The sequence below is a fragment of the Cucurbita pepo genome, chromosome 8 (assembly GCF_057944985.1).
Source record: "Cucurbita pepo subsp. pepo isolate OVF chromosome 8, ASM5794498v1, whole genome shotgun sequence".
Taxonomy (NCBI): domain Eukaryota; kingdom Viridiplantae; phylum Streptophyta; class Magnoliopsida; order Cucurbitales; family Cucurbitaceae; genus Cucurbita; species Cucurbita pepo.
In genome coordinates, this window is record NC_141805.1 from 1,014,279 (window position 1) to 1,039,404 (window position 25,126).

At 38.5% G+C, this 25,126-nt stretch overlaps 5 protein-coding genes and 1 non-coding gene across 7 annotated transcripts; 4 read left to right on the forward strand and 2 right to left on the reverse strand.

Moving 5' to 3' along the window:
• The first annotated feature begins 138 nt into the window (after positions 1–138).
• Positions 139–2,373, forward strand: LOC111800965 (transcription factor MYB111-like). Its single transcript, XM_023684903.2, has 3 exons — positions 139–484; positions 865–994; positions 1,556–2,373. Exons 1-3 carry the CDS (start codon positions 352–354, stop codon positions 2,085–2,087), a joined length of 795 nt encoding a protein of 264 aa, XP_023540671.1. The 5' UTR covers positions 139–351; the 3' UTR covers positions 2,088–2,373.
• A 1,512-nt stretch (positions 2,374–3,885) lies between these two features.
• Positions 3,886–6,401, forward strand: LOC111800614 (transmembrane protein, putative (DUF1218)). The gene is made up of 3 exons (XM_023684392.2): positions 3,886–4,313; positions 4,948–5,204; positions 5,865–6,401. Exons 1-3 carry the CDS (start codon positions 4,149–4,151, stop codon positions 6,262–6,264), a joined length of 822 nt encoding a protein of 273 aa, XP_023540160.1. The 5' UTR covers positions 3,886–4,148; the 3' UTR covers positions 6,265–6,401.
• A 2,126-nt stretch (positions 6,402–8,527) lies between these two features.
• LOC111799567 (GATA transcription factor 15) lies at positions 8,528–9,947 on the forward strand. Its single transcript, XM_023682938.2, has 3 exons — positions 8,528–9,021; positions 9,100–9,246; positions 9,346–9,947. Exons 1-3 carry the CDS (start codon positions 8,998–9,000, stop codon positions 9,625–9,627), a joined length of 453 nt encoding a protein of 150 aa, XP_023538706.2. The 5' UTR covers positions 8,528–8,997; the 3' UTR covers positions 9,628–9,947.
• Positions 9,948–12,471: 2,524 nt separating this feature from the next.
• Positions 12,472–15,721, forward strand: LOC111800617 (COBRA-like protein 7). Its single transcript, XM_023684395.2, has 2 exons — positions 12,472–13,204; positions 13,938–15,721. The coding sequence occupies exons 1-2, from the start codon at positions 12,655–12,657 to the stop codon at positions 15,359–15,361; spliced, it is 1,974 nt and encodes a 657-aa protein (XP_023540163.1). The 5' UTR covers positions 12,472–12,654; the 3' UTR covers positions 15,362–15,721.
• A 644-nt stretch (positions 15,722–16,365) lies between these two features.
• On the reverse strand, positions 16,366–20,018 carry LOC111800470 (two-component response regulator ARR2). Of its 2 annotated transcripts, none has more exons than XM_023684178.2 (6): positions 19,513–20,018; positions 19,051–19,203; positions 18,591–18,968; positions 18,387–18,463; positions 17,108–18,274; positions 16,366–16,857 (listed from the first exon to the last, which is right to left on the reverse strand). In XM_023684178.2, exons 1-6 carry the CDS (start codon positions 19,658–19,660, stop codon positions 16,795–16,797), a joined length of 1,986 nt encoding a protein of 661 aa, XP_023539946.1. In that variant the 5' UTR covers positions 19,661–20,018; the 3' UTR covers positions 16,366–16,794. The 2 variants fall into 2 exon arrangements, with proteins under 2 accessions (XP_023539946.1, XP_023539945.1); XM_023684177.2 differs by having other exon boundaries at positions 16,366–16,860; positions 19,513–20,016.
• A 4,610-nt stretch (positions 20,019–24,628) lies between these two features.
• On the reverse strand, positions 24,629–24,702 carry TRNAT-AGU (transfer RNA threonine (anticodon AGU)). Its single transcript has one exon. It is a non-coding gene; the product is annotated as a tRNA-Thr (tRNA).
• Positions 24,703–25,126: the final 424 nt, after the last annotated feature.

The window sequence follows — 25,126 nt, forward strand, 5'->3', positions numbered from 1 at the left end:
ATTTAAAATCTTCCGATTTTTCTTAATTCAACAACTGCAGGATTAGAGATCGACCGAACGCTCCACCGTTGTGGCAATTAAGTCGAAGGGGTCGTCTACAACATAACCAGACTAACTCTCTCTCTCACAGTTGTGACAATAAATAAGGGTATCCCACCGTTCAGTTTCTTCTTCTTTTTTACTCCCACAATTTAGGAAATCCTATAACTTAGGGACCAGCTCCCCAAGTTAAGCTCCGCTCCTCTCTGTCTGTCTTGTCTCTCTACAATTATTCAAACACTGTCTTAGCTAACCAAACAGTTGTTCTTGTCGCCGCCATTGTTGCTCTGATCCCTCTTTTTCATCAGAGCTATGGTGAGAGCTCCTTGTTGTGAAAAAGTAGGCCTCAAAAGGGGAAGGTGGTCAGCTGAAGAAGATGAGCTCTTAACCAACTATATTCAAGCCAATGGTGAAGGTTCTTGGAGATCCTTACCCAAGAATGCAGGTCATTTTTCACTTCTCTTCCCTACGAATTGTTCGAGTTTTGTCAAACGATAAACAAACCCGGTTTTGAATCGGTTCCCTCGAGTGTATTTTCAGCCAAAGATTTGTGTTCGAAAAGAAATTCTAGGACGGTGAGGTTTGAATCTCAAACATTTTGATTGAGAGACATGACCCTGTTAACCGTGATTCGTGTTTTTCTTTGTTTGTTATGAAGCTTTAATCGAGCTACTTTTTTAACTATTCAAATTCCTAACATGTCTCGCATCCAAAAATGAAAAATGGGAAAAAGACAATGTAGAAATTACTCGAAAGCCAAACCTTAAATGTTTTGATGGTTTTTTTTGGACATGTTCTTGAGACATTTATGGTTTTATGGTAAAGGATTGTTAAGATGCGGAAAGAGTTGTAGATTGAGATGGATTAACTACTTGAGGCGAGACTTGAAGAGAGGGAACATCACGGCAGATGAAGAACAAATGATTGTAAAGATGCATAACGCTTTTGGCAACAGGTAATTTTTTTAATTGTTAATAAAAATAACGATAGCTGAGCTATGCTTATATTGGGAGTAATAAAAAATGTTTTAATTATTATTATTTTTCCTCGTTTGCTTTCCATTAAGAGTTGTGTAGAAAATTGCAGGTTCGTCCATTTTTAAAATTATCGGTTATTATTCTCAACAAGTTTATAATAAGTGATTCCATTTTTTTCATCGGGTTCAGGTAGAGACTAAAGATCTTGAACCACTGATCCGACAGAACAACTTAAAAGATAAAGCAGTAACGTTAATTTCTTCACGCTAGTTTTAGTTCCAAATTTGAAATACCAACTATACCCATAAGAACGCTCTTAATTACATGATTTCTTCTTTATATAAACAGATATCGGGTCGATTAAACAATTAGTTGTGACGTTATTGTTATTACCACCACCGCCATTAGTCTTATAATTATTTTCCTCGACCGTGTCTCCCAAAATAAATAAGTGTGCCCAACTTAGTTGTCAAATTGGTGGACCTTAGTATATCATATCAATCAAATCCAACTTGATTTTTCTCTCGTTACTTTTTCAGGTGGTCTTTAATAGCATCACATATGCCGGGCCGAACAGACAATGAAATAAAAAACTACTGGAACTCTCATCTTAGTCGAAGAATCTACACAGTAACACGACCATCTGCCAAGTCTACTTCACCTATAATGGGCATCCTCGACATCATTCCCGCACCCAAACGAAGGAAAAACACGACCGATCGAGCAAGTCGACAACAAACGAACGCAATCGAAGGGAAGACAATCCCTCCCCATATAGAGAAAGAGGAAAAAGAAGAAGGGTTGAGCTCAAAAGATAGTAAAGAAGGAGAGGACTTGGGACCATATGATTGGCTAGATGGTGAAATAGAGAGACTCAATAATGATCCTGAATGGATTAAAAGCAATGAGAAAATGGCATTTGAAGATGATGTTCAAAATGGGGAGAGGTCTTCTTCTTCCTCCATCAACTCAGCTTTAGAAATGGATCAATGGCTCAACTTTGATTGGGAGCTTCACAAGATTTCTTCTTGGTTATGGGAAACCGAGATCGATCGATGTATTGAGAGTTAGGGTTTATTATCCTCGGAATTTCGGGAGTAATGAGAAACATTCAAAGTACGAGTCTCGTAGTGGTTTTGAAAGGAGAAGATCGAATTATAAGAGAGATTAAGAGTTCTCGATATTTCATCGACCCAATACAATTCCGTGCGTCTTTATTGTTATAAAACAGTGATATTTTGGATGATAACACAAACTCTTCCCAAAACCCTAAAAATCAAATAACTTTTCAGAGTGTCTGATGATTTGGGTTAGGTCGGGTTTGGACATTTTTAACCTAAATTCAATTGTTCGGCGTAAATTTTCAACTCAAACTACCCTTCTCAAATAATGAACCCAACCCAACCATAAATTTTTTGGGTTAGGTTGGTACGGTATTTTAGAATATAATAAAAATAATTATGAAATTAAATAAATTACCCCGTTTTATTTAATTTGAACCCAACCCAATTTAAATAAGTTCATAATCTGACGTATATTATATTCGGTGAATGGATTGAATTTTTTGAACATCCCTACAACATTGATCTCGATTACCGACATAAACTAATATATATACAAACATGTTACATATTACAATCAACAACGTTAGAGAACTCAAAAAAAAAAAAAAAAAAAAAAAAAATATTTATATGTTAAAAATTAGAATCAGAGGGTGAGGAGTTATCAGCTAAAGAAACTTTGCTGAGGCGGCTAGGCAGCAGCCGGACGCCATGGACGGGGTTTCTTCTTCTTCCTGTCCACCGCTTTTGAGCTCCATAAACTGCTCTATGAGCCAAAGCCTTCCCCACATTGGAGCTCGCCGCGGTGGCGGCGGCGGCTTTCGAGCTCGGGTTCTTCTCTGGCTTTGTTGGTTGATTTCCGGTGGCGGGCGTGGTGACGGCGGGATCAAAACCTCTGGAATCGGGTCGCTCGGAACTCATTAGTTTGAAATGAAGGAGATGAAGAACAGGTAGTTTGTAAAAATCCAATTTTTGTGGAATATATTTTGTTTTTGTTCTCTTCTTACAAGTTAAGGAACATGAGATTCCATAACATAAATCCAAACCCAAATTTAATTCCATTTGTTTAAATTGGTTTGGAATATAATTTGATTGGTTCGTGGAGCTAAGAATGTTGGATTTTTTTAGTGGGTCGTGTTCAATAAAAAAATTATTAAATCATACGTTTGGTCTTTAAAATTTTTAAATTACGTAGATTACTCGAGATCGGGTAGTTTATATAGTCTCAACCTTTCATATTTCCTATATATACATACTTATACGGGCTTCGTTCCTTAAAAGCAATTTGTAGCATAATTTATATAAAAAAAAATACAAAATTAATATATATATATATATATATATATATATATATATATATATATATATAGGCGTCCATTTAAGTAGTAGGGTCGAGACCCAAAGATTTGTCCAAGAAATGAGAGAAGCGAAAATAGATTTTCCCTCGTTAACCAAACATGATTACATGCAGACAGACTATGTTGTAATAAGTTTTTTGAAGTTATATATATATATATAGATATATATATATATTTATATTTGTTAGTAAATATTATTGGATTTATTAATATGTTTTATATTTTAAATTATATTAAAAAAATGGAAATAATTCATTAATTTTTTTAAATAAATATATTTGTAATAAAAAAATTAATAATTTTTTTTTCTCAATCCTCGTAAATTCTTTATTGGAAATTTTTGTCTTGATTCGTGCAAAAATAAAAGGATAATTATCTGTCCCGTGGACATTAAAAATATGAACTTTTAGATACAGAAATGAAAGTTTATTATTGTATTAGACTCAACCGAACGTCCGAGTATTAAAGAAGGTCAACAAAGTTCGAGAAGCTTTGAATTAAAAAAGAAAAATGATCACCAAAGGTTAAACTTTTGATAGAAGCTTACAATAAGGGGATAGAGAATCTTGTGGCTTTTAAGCAACCTTTGGTGGAAGTAATTCTGTTATTCAAATTCTCTGCGTGTTCTTCTCCACTTTCTTCTTTCTCTTTATTACCAATGTTTAAAACACAACCGCCATTGACGACCACCAATGAAGCTTTGATCCATCCATATGGGAAGGACAAAAGCTATGGCGGTAACACATGAGGATCTTCACCCAAGTCGAAGGAGCTCTGAATTAGGCAGCAAAATGGGGACTTTTCTCATCATTTTGACCGTCCTTTGTGGCCTTTGTTGCTTCATTCTTTGCCTCGTTGCCGAGTCTACTCGTTCTCAGGTACGTATCTCACCGACCCTTTTCACGATTTTTGTGTTCGGTATGATATTGTCAATAGAAATGTCTATTTAGCCTCCGGGGCTGGAGAATAGGGTAAAAGAGTAAGAAGGGATTTTTCTTCGTTAGCTAAATGGAGCCGGAGATGGAGAATATATTCCCTGTATGTAACAGCCCAAGTCCACCGCTAGCATATATTGTCCTCTTTGGGCTTTTCCTTTTGAGTTTCCCCTCTTTTGGTTTTTTCCTTTCGGGCTTCCTCTCAAAGTGTACCACTAGCTAATTGATGTCCCACATCGGTTAGGAAGGAGAATGGAACACCCTTTATCTGAGTGTGAGAATCTATTCCCAGCCGATGTGTTTTAAAGCCTTGAGGGGAAGTCCGAGAAGGAAAGCCCAAAAAAGACAATATCCGCTAGCGGTGAGCTTGGGCTATTACATTGTCCTTGTCCTTGCACCGAGCTCACCTCACCCCAGCGAACTCTTCGGAGAATCCCGCAAAAGTAGAGAAAATTCTGCGGGAATAAAAATGAAATAGAAGACAGAAACAGAGAATTAGGACCAAACATGTTTTTTTAACAACCTAGGAGGTAGGTTTAGATATGGGTTTGCATGTTTTTTCTAACCTTTTTCACAGGTGATATGGAAGGGTAGAGACGAGAATAATAACAAGAAGGGAGAGAAGAGATGCTGGTACAGCGGCAGTGGGAGGACGCCGCTGGTGTGCACGGCGAGCGCGTTTCTCGGCATGGCGGTGATGATGGTGGTGCAACATTTGTACGTGTTGATTGCAGTGAGTAAGTCGCCGCCGCCTGCTCTCATTGCTTGGGACCCTTCTTTTGCCACTTCCAAATCTCTAACCTTTCAAGCTGCTTTCTTCTTCGTTTCAACATGGTAATCATCAACACCTCCATTATCTCTCTCCTTTATTCAAACCCAAGTTAAGCATATTCCTTCACCCCAACTTAATACTTTTCATATTCGACCAAATTCACGACCCATGACCCAAGCCTACCGATAACAGATATTGTTCTCTTTAGACTTTTCCTTTCAGGGTTTCCCTCAAAGTTTTTAAAACGCGTCTCCAGTGAGAAGTTTCCACACCCTTGTAAAGAATGGTTCGTTCTTCTCTCCAATTGATGTGGTATCTCACAAAAGTCCAAAAATGACAATATCTGCTAGTGGTGAGCTTGGTGTTACAAATGGTATCAGAGGCAGACACCGGGCGATGTGCCGTCAGACACGAGGCGGTGTGCCAACAATGACGCCGGGCCCTGAAGGGATTGGATTGGAGGAGTCCCAGATCGATTGGAGAAGGGAACGAGTGCCTGCAAAGACGGTGGGTCACAACAGAGAGTGGATTGTGATATTCTTTACAAGGGTGTGGAAACCTATTCCTACTAGACAGGTTTTTAAAACTTTGAGGGGAACCTAAGAGTAGACTGGTCGAGTCCAAAAGACAATATCTGCTAACAGTGGACTTGAGCTGAGCCGAAACATTCGAATCGATGGCCCTCTCATTTCCATATGGGTTGGTTTGTTTTGGGTTGGCAGGATAAGTTTCTCAGTGGGAGAGATTTTACTATTGATAGGACTGAGCGTAGAATCAGGTCATCTCAAGGACTGGTGGAGTCCAAAAGAGAGTTGCTTGGTGATCAAAGAAGGTTTGTTCTCAGCAGCTGGGGTTTTTGAGCTGGCGACGGTGTTCCTCGCCGCCGGTCTATACATGACGGCGGTGCGAGCACAGAGATTGTTTGAAGATCAAGTAAACGTGAGAAGAGAGGTGCTGGAAAGTTACCATATCCACAGTTCGCCGCCCCGGTCGCCACCGGTGCAGCCGATGCCGCCAATTGCGAGAGAGGACCCTGTGATCAGACATAGCCATCATCCAGAGTCTCCCTTTTTGTTCTTGCTCCCATCTTCAGCTGCTTTCTGCAAACAGCTCTCTCGTTGATTATTATTATTATTTTTTTAAAGGAGATGGTTTTATGAATTTGTATAAAATAGGTTAAATACTATTTTGATTCGGTTTAGTTGTTAACTTTTGTTTATATATATTAATAAGCAATAATTTAACATCAAATTTCAAGAAATTTATGGTCGTGTTAGATTAAAATTGTGATATGAGATAATGTGTGAGATTACTCATCGGTTGGGGAGGAGAACGAAACATCATTTGTAAGTGTGTAGAAATCATTCCGTATCAGATCTATTTAGAAGCTCAAAAGGGAAAACCCAAAGAGAACAATATCTGCTAGTGGTGGGCTTGGGCCGTTACAAATGGTATCAGAGCCTGACATGGAACGATGTGCCAGTGAGAAAGCTGTTCCCCGAAGGAGGTAGACACGAGGCAGTGTGCCAGTAAGGACGCTGGGCCCTGAAGGAGGTGGATTTGGTAGGGGTCCCACATCGATTGGAGAAAGGAACGAGTGCCAGCGAGGACGTTGGGCCTTGAAGGGGGGGTTCCCCGAAGGAAGTAAACACGAGGCAGTGTGCCAGTAAGGACGCTACCCTGAAGGGAGGTTCCCCGAAGGAAGTAGACACGAGACGTTGTGTCAGTAAGGACGCTGAACCTCGAAGGGGGTGGATTTAATAGGGGTTCCACATCGATTGGAGAAAGGAACGAGTGTCAGCGAGGACGTTGGGCCTTGAAGGGGGGTTCCCCGAAGGAAGTAGACACGAGGCGTTGTGCCAGTAAGGATGCTACCCTGAAGGGAGGTTCCCCAAAGGAAGTAGACACGAGGCAATGTGCCAGTAAGAACGCTACCCTGAAGGAAGTAGACACAAGACGTTGTGCCAGTAAAGATGCTGGGCCTCGAAAGGGGTGGATTTAGTAGGGGTCCCACATCGATTGGAGAAATGAGCGAGTACCAACGAGGACACTGTGCCCTGAAGGGGGTGGATTTAGTAGGGGTCCCACATCGATTGAAGAAAGAAGCGAGTGCCAATGAGGACACCGTGCCCTGAAGGGGGTGGATTTAGTAGGGGTCCCACATTGATTGAAGAAAGAAGCGAGTGCCAATGAGGACACCGTGCCCTGAAGGGGGTTTCCCAAAGAAAGTAGACACAAGGCATTGTGCCAGTAAGGACGTTGTCCTGGGGAGGGGGGGGGGTTTCCAAAGAAAATAGACACGAGGCGGTATGCCAGTAAGGACGCTACCCTGAAGGGGGGTTCCCTGAAAGAAGTAGACACGAGACATTGTGCCAGTAAAGACGCTGGGCCTGGAAGGGGTGGATTTAGTAGGGGTCCCACATCGATTAAAGAGAGGACGAGTGTCAGCAAGGACATTGGAAAGTGATACCACACTCAATCTTCTACATTCTTAAATGACGACAAGACGCATAAAAGAGATAACGCTATCAACTTTGTAAGCTCCCGTTTCAAGATTAATGGATTATAGTCGATCGATTACAATTAATTAAGATTGGGAGGAAGGATAACATAATCTATTCTTATCGAGATTGTGGTGTAGCAACTTGATTATAACATTATCCAATTAATTATCCCACAAAAAAAAAAAAAAAAACAAATAAATTGAGTGTTCTTTCAATCACATCTTTTCCTAATCTCGTGTTCATTTCGAGACCCCAACAAACACAATTTAAAAATTAAAAAAAATGTAAAATTTAAAGTTGCCGCCAAATTCAAACGCCAAGAGATGGGCGGGCGTTGACCAATCAGACATCCAACGGCTCAGATGCAAAGCATTGACCGTTAAGTCAACATCATGTCTGGTCTTTATTTTAGCCTATATTAATTAATCAAAAGTACATGTTTTAGTTACCAACATTTTGAGTGCTTTTTTCTTCCTTTTAACTTAGCTTCTAAATAAATATTTATCCAAAATCATTTGATTTTTTTTTTAATTTTTAAAAAATTAAATTATAAATATCATAAATATTTATTTTATTGGGTATTTTTCTCTTTATTAATTATTTAAAATATTCTTAATCTTTTCAACGTTATGGTTGATTAGGATTGTAATCTTATTTTCGAGTTTTTTATTTTAAAATTATTTTTTATTTTAAAAACACTAAATTCAAAATTGTTTTTTATTTTAAAAATATTAAACCAAACCCAAAAAGGAAATCAATAATTAAAATAAATAAAAAAATAAAAAAGTCCAAGGAAACGACCAAAGGGAGTGGCGCCCTTTTTGTTCATTTGGGGGTAGTTTTTGGCGGGGGAAGAAGCGTTTTTCAGGCAAGGGTATTTTCGGCATTTAAAAAAAACAGCAGAGAGAGTAGCTAGGGTTTCTTCCGCCCCCGCGCTCTCTCCTTTTGGTTGTATATATTTAAGATTGGATTTTCAGATCCCGCTTGCGGCCACTGCATTTGTGTCGGTTTGATTCCTATTTCATCCTCTCATCCCTTCCTCTCTAATTCTTTCCCTCTGCATTTTCCTTTCAATTTTTCGCCTTCTCTCCGATCTCTGCCATTCTTTCACTCTACTCTGATCTCCTTTCGTTTCCGCCATTGATTTTCCTTTCTGGGTTTGATCTGTTTCTCAGATCCCCCCTCTCCCCCTTCTCGATCTCGCCTCCCCTGTTTCCTCTGTCTCTGATCGACTCTTTTGCGAGATACCCATCGTTTGATTCTCTGATCTCTAATCGTTTCACTCACTACCCACTTCGAGTTTCGTGTTTTTGAAATCTGGGTTTTTCTTAGATCTCTCCAATACCAACGGATGATGATGGATCCAAGCGATAGAGTGAGTATTCGTCTCTGTTTTTGAGATTTTCCTTTCTTTTTCACTTCAGTTTCTGATCGGTGGTTACTAATGTTGTAGGTATCGGAATCGGAGGACATATCCAGCAAAAACTCCGGCGGGGTATCATCGGAGGAGAGTCAAGTGAACGAGCAGAACAAGAAGACATGTGCTGACTGCGGCACTTCAAAAACCCCCTTATGGAGAGGCGGCCCAGCTGGTCCAAAGGTGATTTCATTGATCGATCTGAACTCTAATGGAGTTCATAAGCTATATCTCTCGATCCCTGTCTCAGATTTTTGTTTTTTTCTGTCTGATTTCGAACAGTCTCTTTGCAATGCGTGTGGGATTAGAAGTAGGAAGAAGAGGAGAGCGATTTTGGGGTTAAGCAAAGGAGTTGTTGAGGATAAGAAGAACAAAAGGAGCAATAGTTGCCACAATATTAGCAATAGTAAGCTAAGAGATAGCTTGAAACAGAGGCTCATGGCTTTGGGGAGAGAGGTTTTGATGCAGAGATCTAGCGTTGAGAGGCAGAGGAAGAAGCTGGGAGAGGAAGAACAGGCTGCTGTGTTGTTAATGGCGCTGTCATATGGCTCTGTTTTTGCATGAAAACAGCCATTAATGAAGATCAGAAAGAGCAATAAAGAAGAAACCAAAATCTAACCTAGAAGAAGAAGAAGAAGTATATTGAGTGAAATTCTGTTAGTTCTTTATTATTCCTATAGATCTCTCTCTATCTTTTTTGTTGTATTAACTAACCATTGTTTTTTTGGATGTTGGAGAGTATTATGAGTAATGTAGTGTTGTGGTGAAGAGTTTGATAATGAATTTTGTTGAGCATTGTCATTGCTGATTCTTGTTTGTCTCTTGATGATCATTGATATTAATGATGATGATGAATAAAACTCTGTTTGAACTTGTTAATTGGAGATTTTTGTTCTTATTTATGGGCTAATTTTATATAATATGTTGGATCTTGAATGCAATCCAAACCAAAAGTAACATGGAAAAAAGGGTTCAGATGCAACGGAATAGTTCGTTTTCCTCGCCAACTAATGTGGGATCTCATAATCTAGCCCCCTGGAGGTTCAGCCATCTCACAATCCACTCTCTTCGAGTCCCGTTTCTCTCACCAACCAATGTGTGATTTCACAATCCACTCCCTTAGAGGCCCAACGTCCACACTATCCAGTGTTTGACTCTAATATCATTCGTAACAACCCAAGTCCACGGCTAGTAGATATTGTTTATTTTAGCTTCATTTTTCTCACTAACCAATGTGAGATTTCACAATCCACCCCTTTGGGGGCTTAGCGTCCACACAGCTCAGTGTCTGGCTTTGATACTATTTGTAACAGCCCAAACCTTTAGTGTCCACACAGCCTCAGTGTCTGGCTTTGATACTATTTATAGACCTCAGCCTCACGGTTTTTATAACGCATATGATAGAAAGAGTTTTCCACGTGCTTATAAGAAATGTCTCGTTCCCCTTTCCAACCAATATGAGGTCTCACAAGAGATCTGCCTGATTTCACAATCAATAGGTTCTAAAACGAGAAGAACTAATATTATTGATGAGTGTGATGGTGGTATTAAATGGTTGAAATAATGAGTGAAATGGAATTTTAGTTAATAAGAGATATAAATGTTGTATCATTCTAGTAATATTGGTGATTGTATTTAAATATATATAAATTTTATTTTCGAGAGTTAATATATTTTAGTATAAATAAATTTTTGTTAAAAATATATCATTAGAAACATTTTAATTTTTTTTTTAATTTGACGTATTTTATAAGATGAAGAAAATATTGTAAACAATGAAAATAAAAATTAATAGAAAAAAAAAAGAGAAATTTATAAAATAAATAAACAATTTTGAGAAAAAGAAAATAGTTGATAAATAAAATAATAGATTGGATTTTCTGCATCCAATCATTTTTCTCCAAATAAATTTATCATTAGGATAACTGTCCTTTTCATTATTTCTATATTTTTATATTAAATATATATATATTTTTAAAAAGTAACTTCCATTTACCACAGTGAAAAAAGTCATGGGTCATTTAAAAGAACCAAGGATAAACTTTGTCTAAATAAAAGTTTCATTTGGTTAATATATATATATTTTTTTTGAGGGTATTATTCAAAACCATTAAGCCGTCTTATGGACCTAGAAGACTATTGTGGTAACCTGGGAATGGGGCCGGTTAGGGTTGTGTGACTTGATAGTCCTAAAGGAAGGCGTGGATCACACGATTAGTAATTAGCTCCACACGACTAGTAATTAGCTCCATTGGAGACTACTGATAAGGCAACCCTAATTCAGCCCAGCGATCCAAGCTTTTCTTGAAACAAGAACCCTTGAATTAACACCTCCTTATACGAAATTTGGATCAACCAAGAGATAAGGATAGAATTAGATTACCTCTAAGCAAGATTTGGAAACCTTGTTCTAAATTGAGTCACTCTACAATCTAATTTGATCAATGCTTGATTGAATGGCTCGGGTGCCATTCTACTACAAGAATTGCTTGAAACTTAGAAATGGCAAATATGATGCTAGTATTTATAAGGAAAACGTCTCAATTTGAGATCTGAATTACATTCATCCACAAATCTAAATTTTACATAACATATTGTGGGTATTTATAGTCTCCTGACAAAAACGTTTGTGGATGGGATTTATTCGAGACGTTTGTGGACGGAATTTATTCCCGATCCCCTCTAATCTCCACAAAAGAATAAGTAAAATTTATCATTTGACTTTTACATAATTTATGAAATTAAACATAGTTCTTTCTAACAAATGTTTGTGTTTAGGTGGCTAATGTGACAGGTTTGAAATCAAGTAGCCTCCGAGTGATTTTGTTGCCACTCGTTTAATTTAATCCCACTTTTTATGTGTTTTCTAGTCCTGTAAGCAACAAATCATACGTAAATGCAAAAAAGAGTCGTGTAGTGTAAAAAATGATAATAAAGACGTTATGAAATGCATCTTTGTATTCATTCAACAAACAACCTCAGTCACTCGCCTCAACCTCAGCAACAACAACTTAGATGAACTAGCTAAATCAACTCTATGTTTGTTCTTTATCGTTTAGTACCGACCCATCGATGAGTTACTAACCAATAATCTAAATTGGTACACTTATCGAGTTTAAGAGTATAAATTAGCTCCCTCCATAGCGGTTTTGTTTTACGATATGCGGCCGAATGCTCGAATCCAATCTAGGGCTCTAAAACTATTCAAATAAAAGGAGCTTCAATTTGAAAAAAGATTCCAAAAGATTTAAACTTTTTGTTTTCCAAATTAAAAAAAAAAAAAAAAAGGAAAAAAATCAGAATGAATCAACGGATAGTCTCCCCACTGGTTGAATGCCGTTTGGTTTTTGGCCAAGTCCTTTCAGAACAGCTCAAAGACGGCCATATAATATATAATTTTTGATTATTGCTAAGCCAACAATTTTCATATGCAACGTGGTTTGAATTTTGTTTCCACCATTCCTACAGCTTCCCTTTCGCTGTTTTTCTCTTTCCCACAATCCACGCGTTTCCTCTCTCCAAAAATTCCACTATATTTCGTTTCAAATCCATTCCACTTTCAAACCCAGAAAACCCCAGAACCCCCAAATCATGGCGTTCAACTTCTGGGTCACCGCCACCGTCGATCTGCTCCTCCTCCTGATCTTCACGGTCATACCCTTTTCGATTTGTCAGCCAACTGACCAAGCTCCGCCTCCCTCCGCCGATTCTTGCAATAGTATCTTCTTGTCCTATAGTTTCAACCAAGGAACGAAGCTCCCCCCTAATGTCACTGATCGGACCCGTCAGCCGTACCGATTCGAGTCTACTCTCTTGATTCTCAATAACGGCCTTCAGGAGCTTAAGTCTTGGAAGGTTTTTGTGGGGTTTCAGCACGATGAGTTCTTGGTCTCGGCTTCCGGCGCCGTCCTTGCCGATGGGAATAGCGTTCCCGGAAACGTCGGTAATGGGACCGTCTTTGCTGGTTTTCCGATGACCGATTTGAAGACGGCGATTGAAACTGCTGGAGACTTCACTCAGATGCAGGTCCAAGTCAAATTGGTTGGGACCCAATTTGGGGTTGCCCCTCCGAATAGTCCGATGCCTACGAATATATCTCTTGCTAATGATGGATACCTCTGCCCTCGGCCAACTCTACTAGGTACTTCCCTTTCCCTCTCGTTTCTAGTGATTTATTCCTGATTTTCTGCTACTTCTGATCAGTTTCTAAGTAGTGGCACAATTTTACAATCTGGGTTTCTGCTTGTTTTTACATTAACTATGTTTCTAGATTCTAGTGGTTTATCCCAAATCTGTTTCTGATCGGTTCTTCAGCTTTTGGAAAATTTTACGATCTGGGTTTCTTTGGGCTTGTTTTGCATTATGAACTTTGTATATACAAGGCTGGATTCTGGTGATTTATTCAAATTTTCTGTAGTTTCTGATCAGATTCTGAGTAGTTGCTAAATTTTATGATCTGGGTTTCTGCTTATATTTAGTTAAGGTAAGATTCTGGTGATTTATCCAAATTTTCTGCAGTTTCTGATCAGATTCTGAGTAGTTGCTAGAGTTTTTCTTGGTTTTTGTAGCTATCTTTCCCCTTTGATTCTCTCCGCAATTTCTTGAGCTTGGTTTGAGTTTGAATATTAATTGCTTGAGCTTGGTTTGAGTTTGAATATCAAGTTCTTGAGCTTGGTTTGAGTTTGAATATTAATTGCTTGAGCTTGGTTTGAGTTTGAATATCAAGTTCTTGAGCTTGGTTTGAGTTTGAATATCAATTTCTTGAGCTTGGTTTGAGTTTGAATATCAAGTTCTTGAGCTTGGTTTGAGTTTGAATATCAGTTACTTGAGCTTGGTTTGAGTTTGAATATCAATTTCATTTCTCTAAACATCAGGAAAGAGTGAGATGCACGTCTGTTGTAGACCCGATCCAAGCGTTAAAACAAACATCACAACTAGTGAAGAGTTCTTGCCTCGCCAAAATGGCGATCTAACGATCATGTATGATGTGACAAGAACCTATGATTCAAGTTATTGGGCACAAGTCAAAATTTCTAACCATAATCCTCTCGGTCGTCTTGATTATTGGAAGTTGAGCTGGGAATGGATGAAGGATGAGTTCATCTTTTCAATGAAAGGTGCTTATCCTTCTGTTGTTGATTCTACTGATTGCATTTTTGGTAGACAAGGCACTTATTATAAGGATTTAGACTTTGCCAATGTATTAAGCTGTGCAAAAAAGCCAACAATTGTTGATTTGCCTCCAACTAAGGCCAACGACACTACGCTCGGGTTGATCCCGTTCTGTTGTCGAAACGGGACGATCTTGCCTTCTCATATGGACTCAAGCAAGTCGATTTCAGCGTTTCAAATGCAAGTTTTTAAAATGCCACCAGATCTCAATAGATCCCAGATTACACCACCTCAGAATTGGAAGATCAGTGGCGTTCTAAACCCGACGTATAAATGTGGTGCTCCGTTGAGGGTAAGTCCTAGCGAATTCCCAGACTCAAGTGGTTTACCATTGAATTCGACTGCAGTGGCTAGTTGGCAAGTTGTTTGTAACATAACTCACGTCAAGGACGACACACCGAAATGCTGTGTTTCGTTTTCGGCTTACTACAACGATTCTGTCGTCCCTTGTCGAACGTGTGCTTGTGGATGCCCGCATAACACTGCTCGTACATGTAATGCAACGTCCTCTGCAATGCTCCTCCCACCGGAAGCCCTTCTTGTTCCGTTTGAGAATAGGAGCGCCATGGCTGTGGCTTGGGCTGGTCTTAAACACTACCCAACTCCCAATCCCATGCCTTGTCCCGATAACTGCGGTGTGAGTATCAATTGGCATTTGTATACCGATTATAGAGACGGATGGAGTGCAAGGATTACGCTCTTCAACTGGGACGAAGTGAACTTTGCAGATTGGTTTGCTGCAGTTCAGATGAAGAAAGCAGCACCTGGTTTCCAGGCAATGTACTCGTTCAACGCGACGACCTTGGAACTGAATGGTGCCAATAATACTATCTTTATGCAGGGTAATCCTGGACTAAACTATCTCGTAGGCGAAACGGACGGAGTCCACCCAGAAAGGGATCCGAGGGTACCCGGAAAACAGCAATCTGTGATATCATTTACAAAGAAGAACATACAAGTTCTTAACATGGCTGCTGGAGATGGGTTCCCCACTAAAGTGTTCTTCAATGGGGAAGAATGTCTACTCCCAAAAACATTCCCTGTTAACGACAGCCGAAGGAACTTAGCTTCGTCGATTCCGAGCATCTTAACGCTACTATTTGTGTTCGTGTTTGTTCAGCAATAGCCCGGAAAGAACGAGAAGAATCACATTATGTTGTAGCTGCTGTTCATTGTTTTATTCTTTGAAGGATTGAAGATGAAATGGAGCATTTTCAGGGACTGACTGAGATGAACACTTTGAGAAATGATAGGTTTTATGGTCACTCAACACTAGAAGAAGCTGCATCATGGCTCTGCCAGTTCTTCTGGCTTGTATTTTTTGAACTTTTGTGAATTTTGTTATTATAAATGTTTCCCCTACTTTTCCTCATATATCAATTAGGACCTTTGTTTTTGATATATTTATGATTCGAACTCTTTTGGGGCAACATTTTCGATTCGAAAGTTTCATTTCTTATGAAATATAGTGTTCAAATTATATTTATGAGAACAGATTTTGGTTCCTGATATTGTAAGGACGGAACGGACTTAAGGGTATGTATTATATGTTGTGAGATCCCACATTGATTGGAGAGGGAAACGTGGAAACTTCTACCTAAGAGATGCGTTCTAAAACCGTGAAGCTGCGATGACAATACGTAACAGACTAAAATAGTTAATATCTGCTAGCAATGAACTTTGACTGTTTGTTACAAATGGTATCAGAGCCAGACATCGAAACTCTGACACCGGACAATATGTCAATAAGGATGCTGGACCCCGGGGTGAATTGTAAGATTCCACAGAGTTGTTTGTTACAAATGGTATCAGAGCCAGACACCGGAGCTCTGACACCAGACAACATGCCAACAAGGGTGCTGAACCCCAAAAAGGGTGAATTGTGAGATTCCACAGAAGATGTTGATCAACGGGATAGATTGTGAGACCCCATAGAGGATGTTGGACCCTCAAGGAGTAGATTGTGAAATCACCCGAGAGATGAACAAAATATTCCTTATTATAAGAGTGTAGAAACCTCTCCCTGACGGCGATACAAAGCAGACAATATTTGCTAGCGGTGGACTTGAGCCATAAGAATCACCATGTTATATAAAACGAGAGAAAATAGCTGAAAGTGAAAGACGAATATGAAAGGCAATGAAAATCTCAAAATTTTACGATTACAAAAGGATAACTTAGTAGTATCTCTAAACAGGTGTCTTGAACCATATAGCAGAATATGTACATGAAAGTGAACTGCAATTGCTATGAACATAGGAAGAGTATTGTTTTTCAGTAGGTTATGGAGTCATAAGGGGTCCTTAAACCTGGCAATTGCATCAAAAATCTCAATTCCATGAGCCAAGAGCACCGACGTAGCGCCCGATTCCACAACCAGACTCGAGTTCGTCTCTCTGTGGAAGCGGTCGAAAGAATCTGCACATTATGCAATTTGCATACACTATGCTTCAGTGCTAAATGAACTTCACAATATTACATCTAAAATGATCTGCCTGCTGATATGTAATGCCTGTTCATAATGGCTGTTCATATGCTTTCCAAGCTAGACCAACGTTCTTAAACAGGAGTATTATGATGAAACCATTCCAACTCACTTTCAGCTGTTGCAATGCTTCCCTGCTGCTGTGAAACAACATATTTTACAAAGTTTATTAGTAATAATTCATCTTACGAACACACCGGGGAGGAAGAGTGTAACAGCCCAAGCCCACCGCTAGTAGATGTTGTCCGTTTTGGCTCGTTATGTGCCGCCGTCAGAAGAGGTTTCCACACCCTTATAAGGAGTGTTTCGTTCCCCTCTCGAACTGATGTGGGCTTGAGCTGTTACAATGAGTGGGTTAAGCAAAATACAATGGTACTGCAATCTAACCTGTTTAAGAAGTGCACTCATTAGGTCCTCCTCCTGACCAAAGTGTTCAGAAAAAAGGTCGGTTTGACTGCTAGTTTCCGAAGCTCGTTCCATCTTAACTCTCACCGAGCCATCATCGAAAAGAGGATTGAGTTGTTGACCCATACTTTGGGCATTCCCATTGTCACTTCCTTCTTCCAACAAGAACATGGCCTTGCCTACCGTAGATGTGTGCCTGTTATGTCCATTTTGTTGGCTAGAGGCATACCCTTGATGACCAAATGCTGCGGTCGGAATGTCAAGACTACCTTGCGATGCATCGAAGGTCACGCCTACGTGCTGCAAGTCCCAATCTGGCTTCTGAGGATGCAGATCCCTAAACATATCATAGCTCGGAACGAAACCGTCAGATCCTTTAATATCCGAGACCGAGTTAACCTCGTCCGGGAATCTTCCCTTTGGTACAATACTCGACATCCCTGGTGTACTTTGAAGTGGAAAACTGTTACCAGGCAATTCTGCAGTTTGGTTCATGGGAAAATTTGACATTGTTGAGGCTGGTGAAATTAGATTGTAGCCTCCACCTCTGCTGTTAGTCGTAAATCCATTCCTAGCCAAAACCGAACCAGCGGTTCCATTCGGCAAAATCGACTGCTGTATTGTCGGTGGAAGCCTTGTAACACTCGTTGCTGTACATTCATTTAGGATCTGTGGTCGAGCTTGTGGTTGAGGTGTCTGCATCAGTTGAGAGCTAGTTTGGCCTCCTTGGGCACTAGCTTGCATTGTCATGTTTCCATGAGATTGTGCAGAGTGCTGCTGCAGATTAGCTAGCTGTTTCGGCTCCATCGTTGTCGGAATTCCATGAAGAAGATTCATCGGTTTACTACCGTTCAAATGTGGCTGTTGTCCATCACTGAATCTCAACTTCGGATTTTCAAAGCTAAAAAAGTGGTTCCTTTGGTCAACAAGAGGCATAGGCATGCCTGATTTCGCTGTAGACCGACCAAATCCCGCTGCTTGGAGCGTAGCAAGGCTCTGTGGCTGGAGTTGACCAGCAGCAGCGAGCGTTTGAAGATCAAGCCCGTTCAACGTCGAGCCAAATGCTTCTTGGGCACTCATGAATGTGTTGTTCAAATTACTCTGTTGCAGTGTCATTCCACTTACTCTTCTCAGGTACAGGCGATATTTCTATGCATTAAAACGTGCAGCATATTAAGAATCTACTCGGAACGTTTCAAGCAGAGAGAAGAAGATACACAAGAATTCATGAACATAAACGAGCTTCTCGATCGGTCCTTACCTGAAGATGGCTGGCAACGTTTTCTCTAGTGAGTCCAGGAACATTCATCAATTCGAGAATCTTCTTCGGAACAGCCTCTGTAATCATAGACCGTATTTTACGATGGTTAGAGAACGCTTAAACCCTCGAGAAGTCAAAAATCATGCTAAGAGTTCACAAATCCAAAGAACTAAGTGCAAGAAATAACGAGAAGAAAATCCATACTCTCGATTCCTAGTTGATTAACAGCACCCACGAACTGTTGATGAAGCTCAACGGACCAAACAACCCTCGGTTTTTTTAGGGTCGATGAGTCATCCCTCTCCTCAGCATCGTCTATGTCCTCCTTCCTCCTCTTCGAGTTCCTCCAACTTCCTTCATTAGCAGAAGATGAATAATCTGGTTCTTCATTCGCCTTTTGCTGTCGATCGACGTCCTCAACACCAGATTGCTCCAAGTCCTTCCATTCATTCTTCCGCTTACGAACGACATGCTGCCATATGTTCTTCAACGCTTCAATTCGAACAGGTTTTATTAAGTAGTCACAAGCACCATGAGTCACTCCCTTCATAACAACGTTTTTCCCGTCATCCACCGACATCACTACACAGAACTCCACTCATTAGAAACCAGTCCCTATCAAGCTATCATTCACTATTATGAACTAACAAAATGTATTCCTTACTAATCACAGGCAAGTCCATTTCAAGTCCAATGCATTCCAGAAGCTTGAATCCATCCATATCTGGCATATGAACATCGCTCAAAACGATATCGAACCCGTTCTTGTAACGTCTGAGGACCGATAACGCATCCTCAGCTCGACTACATTTCGTTACTGAAACACAAGACAAATTCTCCATTACTAACATACATGTTCCCTAATCCAAAACAACTCAAAATTATAGCAAAATCATGAACATTCAAACGAACTCACGATCTCAAATCAAGAACCCTATATCGAAAATAGACTCTCAGGTACACCAAAATCACAAGAAACGATAGCAAAAGTGACAGAAATTTCACTCGAACGCCCAAGAAACAATCAAATCGCATACGGATACTTGAAAAACGAAGTGAATAACACAGATTCAAGAGAAACCGCTACCAAAAACAAGAAATATCCAAGCGGAATCGAAAAGGATACCTTCGTAGCGACAAATCCGAAGCATCTTCTCCAAGATCATAAGGCAGGTAGGATCATCATCAACAACAAGAACACGAAGGCCAGCCGGAAACTGGAGAGGAACAGATTCACTAGGTTTCCTTACAGAGCTCGAACTCGCCGTAGACATCGATCCCTCAAATCGATTCAGATTTACCCTTGAATACCCCAAATCTCAAACGAACGAAATCAATAAAAACGCCGAATATTGATATAGCAGCATTTTATACTTCACTTTCGGCTCAAAAAGTGGGCAAAATCAAAAGAATCCATATGGGTTTTAGATGAAATCAGAGATAGAATAAGGAAATGGGAGTTTCTGAGAGGAATTTTATACAGAGCACTTGGAGATTAGAGCAGAACGGTTGAAGAACCCTGTTCAATTTAGGGGCTCGTTGTTCATTGGATTATCGTAATATTTTATTCAAAGTGGGTCACTCCTGAGAGAGTGGATCCAGCTCATACAGGACTAAGATTTAACTAACCCATATATCCAAATCTACTCTTAAAAACTTTCAAATTTCTTTACACTATTTTTCATTTTCGTTCTTTGTACAAATAAGACACAACAAAATTGCACAAAACTAGAACCATCAACTTCCTTTCATATTAGGATAAGATAGCATCTTTCACGTACTACATATTCTTTCTCCTCTTTCGATCGCGTGTTTGTTTAAGTTACTACGCACTCTGTGATAGAATTAACTCTCAACGTGTTCGTTTTTATGTTCTTTTTGAGTTCGAACAGAATCTGTACTCATTAAAAGCGGTTAGATTCTTTGCTTATAGTCATTTTCAATCATCCTGTTGTCTTTTCTTCTGCAATATATTGCACAATTTTTTACCTGCGTTTTTCTATCTTCAACTATACTTTGCCTTCTAGGGTTAGCTCGAAGATTTCCAATACTCATTTCTCTTGGGTAGCTCGGACATGTCTCGTCATCCTTAATTTTCGTAAATATCTCTTTTAGCTACGAGATTTTGATCAAATTTACATATTCATATAAAATAAGTTATTTTATTTTAATAACAAAGTTGAAAAGCATCACTATGCTTTATATTAAATATAGATCAAGTTCCTAGGAATATGCTACATGTTTGATAAAGGAACGTTCTCTATTTTTCTCTTATTCAATTTTAATCGATAAACTCAAATATTCAATCACAAAAATGGTTACTGAAAGCGACGGTCACTCGATTTCGATAAATTAAAAAAAAATATGATCAAAGTCTTAACCTTTATGATTCATCGAGAAAATACCCACTTCCAGCAAAATGAAACTATTTAGGGTTATTATTGTCTCAGACTCGGATCAATTTCACGATGAAATCAGCTCAAAAATACAACATAAAACTAATTATCTCGAAATTTCGTATGTTATGATAAAAAATTAGTCAAATTTCGGTAGTTGACTTTGTCGTGTAACTACCCGACGTGTTTAAAACACATATTTGAGGGTCTGAAAAGAGAAAAAGGGAGGATTTTAGCGTTGACTCAAAAGTCAATGCAAAAAATGGGCATTATTGCAAGAAAGGGCCTTTTTGAAAGTGTCCCATAAATTGGAGAGGGGCTAATTTATAAATATATAATAAATATTGGGGGGATGTGAAAATTTTGGAGTGATAATACCAACAAAACAAAACCCAAAATTCCAATTCTACCCTTTCCTTTTCAGTCGCATGCACTGCTTTTGAAGCCTCTGCTTTTTCTTCTTTTTTTTTTTATTTTTTATTAATCTCCCGTAATTCCACGTCATCCACCTTTTCACCCACTCCAGGTTTACACGTGGCAATTATCGTCTCGTGAAACACAATTAGGGCTTGTCTGGCTGGGGCGTTCTGTATTTTCTTTTTAATTATTAATTATTATTTATTTTGGATTTTAAAATAGAAAATAAGCACAAAAATAAATACATAAAATAAAAATCCCCACTTGGGTATTTGTTTATTTGTATAAATGGAGTTGAATTGCAAGAAAAGAAGTGAGCTTTTTGTAAAGTTTTTTTATTTATTTATATATTTATTTAAATTAATTAAATATACTGAAAAAGTATATTCTTTTCTCCTTTTTTTTTTGGTTGCCTTTTGTGTCCCCTCTTGAGATGAATATGTTACATGTACATGTCATTGCCTCACTGTCAAAATCAAGTCATTACGGAATGAAAAACGTAATGAGCTCGGTTGATAGCGTTGTAACTCTCGACCGTCCTTATCACTACTAATTGAATAATAGTACGACATGTCTATTAGCTAAAATACACTTTTGTTCGTGTTTTTTACTGGCTTTAGTAACTTTATTTGGGTTAAACTAGCTAACCATAAAGAATCCATCGGAATGATTTACCACCCACCAATCCATTCGGACTCTTGAACCAAGTTTCGACATGTGAGGTCCATGATACGTAACGGGTTAAGACGGACAATATCTATAAATGATGGGCTTACATAACATCAAGTATTACTCTTGTAAACCGCTAGGGCTCCCACTTGAGTCACGAGCTGAGGTTAGAGAATAAAATCTCTGACGAGGATGAGACAAGAAAGTTATCTTCATCCCGACCATTTTGTAGCCCTAATTTTCTTACATTAATTTTGATTATAAATAAATTTAAAAAAAAAAAAAAAAAAAAAAAATTGGAAGAAGAGGAAGTTTGTCCTTTTGAGAAGAGAAAGCCACGCGCGGGCGCGAGTATTAAAGAAAGTTGGAGTGGCGTGCACAGAAGAGCTTTTGGGGCGATTCAGGTGATTAGGACAACTGTGCCACGTGGCAACTAGTTCAAGTTTAGCAAAACTCCAAACCCACTTTTTCTAGCTACTTTCCATTTATTTTTATTTTTATAATTACTATATATTTTTAACCATTACCTTTTACCGTTAAAAACTCTAAAGTTAAGCAGGTTAAAATGACTCGGATTGATCTGTAGAGTTAATATGGTCATGTCGTAAGAAATGTAGGCAATGTCGGAACTATCAAGTGGCGAATTTGTAATATATCATGGCTTATAAATAAATAATAGAAGAAAATAAATCTAAATTTTTAATTTAAATACGAAAATAAAATTTTTTAATTTATTAAAAACCAAATTTTTTTTAAAGATTTATAAGATATTTTTTAAGGTAGGAAGGGATAGATATAAATAAAAATATTTTAAAAAAATTAATAAATTTAAGAAATTAGGAGTTAGAATTTGGTGGTAGCGTGTGGGACAGTGTTAAATCGGCAGGATGGGCACGTGGGAACACGGACCACACGTACGACACGGAAGAAAAGTGGGCCAAAGTGGAACTATTTGAGCTGGGCTCCGCCGTCTTACATCAAAATTAGGCCCACTTCCAACGCACGTGCGCCCACGACGCGGTCGTGTCTGTTCATTTTTACATTTTTTTTTTATATTAAATTAATATATATATGAGTAGGGCTATCTAGAATCTGAATCCGTTAAAACCAAGTCGGTGCAGCTGGGTGGGCCCAAAACAATATTATTATTTTATTATTTAAAAAATGGCTTTTTCATTTATCTATTCATTTGATTAGATGAGTAAAATGACAATTTAGTACTTTTATATGCATCACAGCCGTCCATTTTGGGTGGGATGATGGAAGTAGCATTTATTATTATTTTTATTTTTTAGCGTTTTTCTAATCTTAATTAAGGTCGTTCATTCACGATAATTCAGTTGTGAGTTATTACAGAGTTCTGGGTAAGTTAGGTGTCGTGATTGGTATGTGATGCAGCTGATCTGTAGGTGTAGAGCACAACGACGTACTGTTATGACTCTATGGATCAAACATTCTAGCTTATTGGATATGACCTAACTAGGTTCAGTTGCTTGAGCTCTGTAATTCACATAGGTCGATTAGATACCTAAGTTGACCTAGACTAATTAATAGATACTGAGTGGAAAGATATTTGGAACATGTATAACAGTTCAAATACAATATAAAAAATTCAGAAGAAAGAAACAAAACCCGATCGTATAAACAGAACCAGATCTTTGGTTTCAAGATCGTGCAACTCGGTTATTAAAAAAGAGACGGAAAGACGAGCACGTGAGATTAGTAGGAAGAGAGGCATTGGAAGAGAATAATTGAAAGAGAAATTGGAAAGTGCGTGTGAGGAAAGAAAGGGATTGGGAGGGGCCCTTAGCCATAAAAATGGACAACTTCCCTTCACCAAAACACACCCATTTGCCAGCAAAATTCAACGCTTTTTTTTTTTTTTTTTTTTTTTTTTTTTTTTTTTGTCCCCTCAATTTGCATATTTCTTAGTTCAAAACTCGTATTAGTTCAAAACAGAAAAACGTCAATTTGAAACACATCATAAGGGATTTAAGTTCATGAGATTGTTCAGGATTCCAAAAAACGAGTTGACTTTACGGGTGTTTATATACCATGCAAGCTCCACGACACAGAAAGAACGAATAGGTTCTGTTTGTTTGTTTGTTTGTTTTCATAAAAGGAGAAGGGTAAGTCGTGCATGGGTTAAAAGTTGAAAAAGACAATAAGGTCGTTGAAGGTCGGGTAGCAATCATGGGAAGCACCCATGTAAAAAGGGGAAATAGGGAAGAAGAGTTATGATTGGAGGGGATTGGGGGGTTGGGATGCGATGCCATGCCATGCCATGCCATGCCATGCATGCAATGCTACAAAGATCAAGAAGGGATTTGGGGAATCTTGATGAATCATAAAAATGAAAGCCAATGGTTTCTTAGTTGTAATGCGTGTGATAATTCCATGCATTACCCTTCAACTCAATTATTCATGTTTCAATATTCTCATCATTGCATGATGCTTATCTGTCATTTTACTATAAAATATAATTACATAATCAAAATCAAAATTAAAAAATTGGTCGGCTTGTTGTTGTGGTTCGTTGACCAATCTTAGCGCGCGCGCACCAAAGAAAAAAAGAAAAGAAAAAAAGAAAAAAAGAAAAAAAGAAAAAAAGAACTGTTTTGTCGGTTAGTTTTATGGGCTGATTGGGTTTGTTTTCGGCCCATTTATGCTGTGTTTAGTGGGCTTTAGCCTCATTGGAAATAAGGCCTAGCAAGAAACAGAGATAAGAAAAATGTTGAAAATTAATTAAAAAAAAAGAATTGCTCTCGTTGAGAGTCGAACTCAAGACCTCCCGCTTACTAAACGGGTGCTCTAACCAACTGAGCTACGAGAGCTTTGCATCTCATGTGTGAAACAGTTTTTATTTATTCAATATTTTATGTAATTAACTTTATTCATTCCTAAACTCTATTTTTTATTATTATTTATTTTTTATAGTTTCATTTTTCTATCTTCGACCAATATCTCTAGTCAATCGTCTCATAAGTTGGGCGGCTCAAGTAAGAAAACCTATTTCGACCAGATCCAACACAACCAACCCCCAATATCTCTAGTCAATCGTCCTCATAAGTTGCCTATTTCGACCCGATCCAACTCAACCAACCCATGTGTCCTCTACTAAACAATAAAAAATTTACGTTTAAAACTGAACACTTTAGACGAGTAGTAATGCTTTGAGTACTGTAACTAAAACAATTTGAGAGCTTTTTCGTCATTTTTTATTACTAAAAAGCTTTCAATTAACAAAAATAGAACACT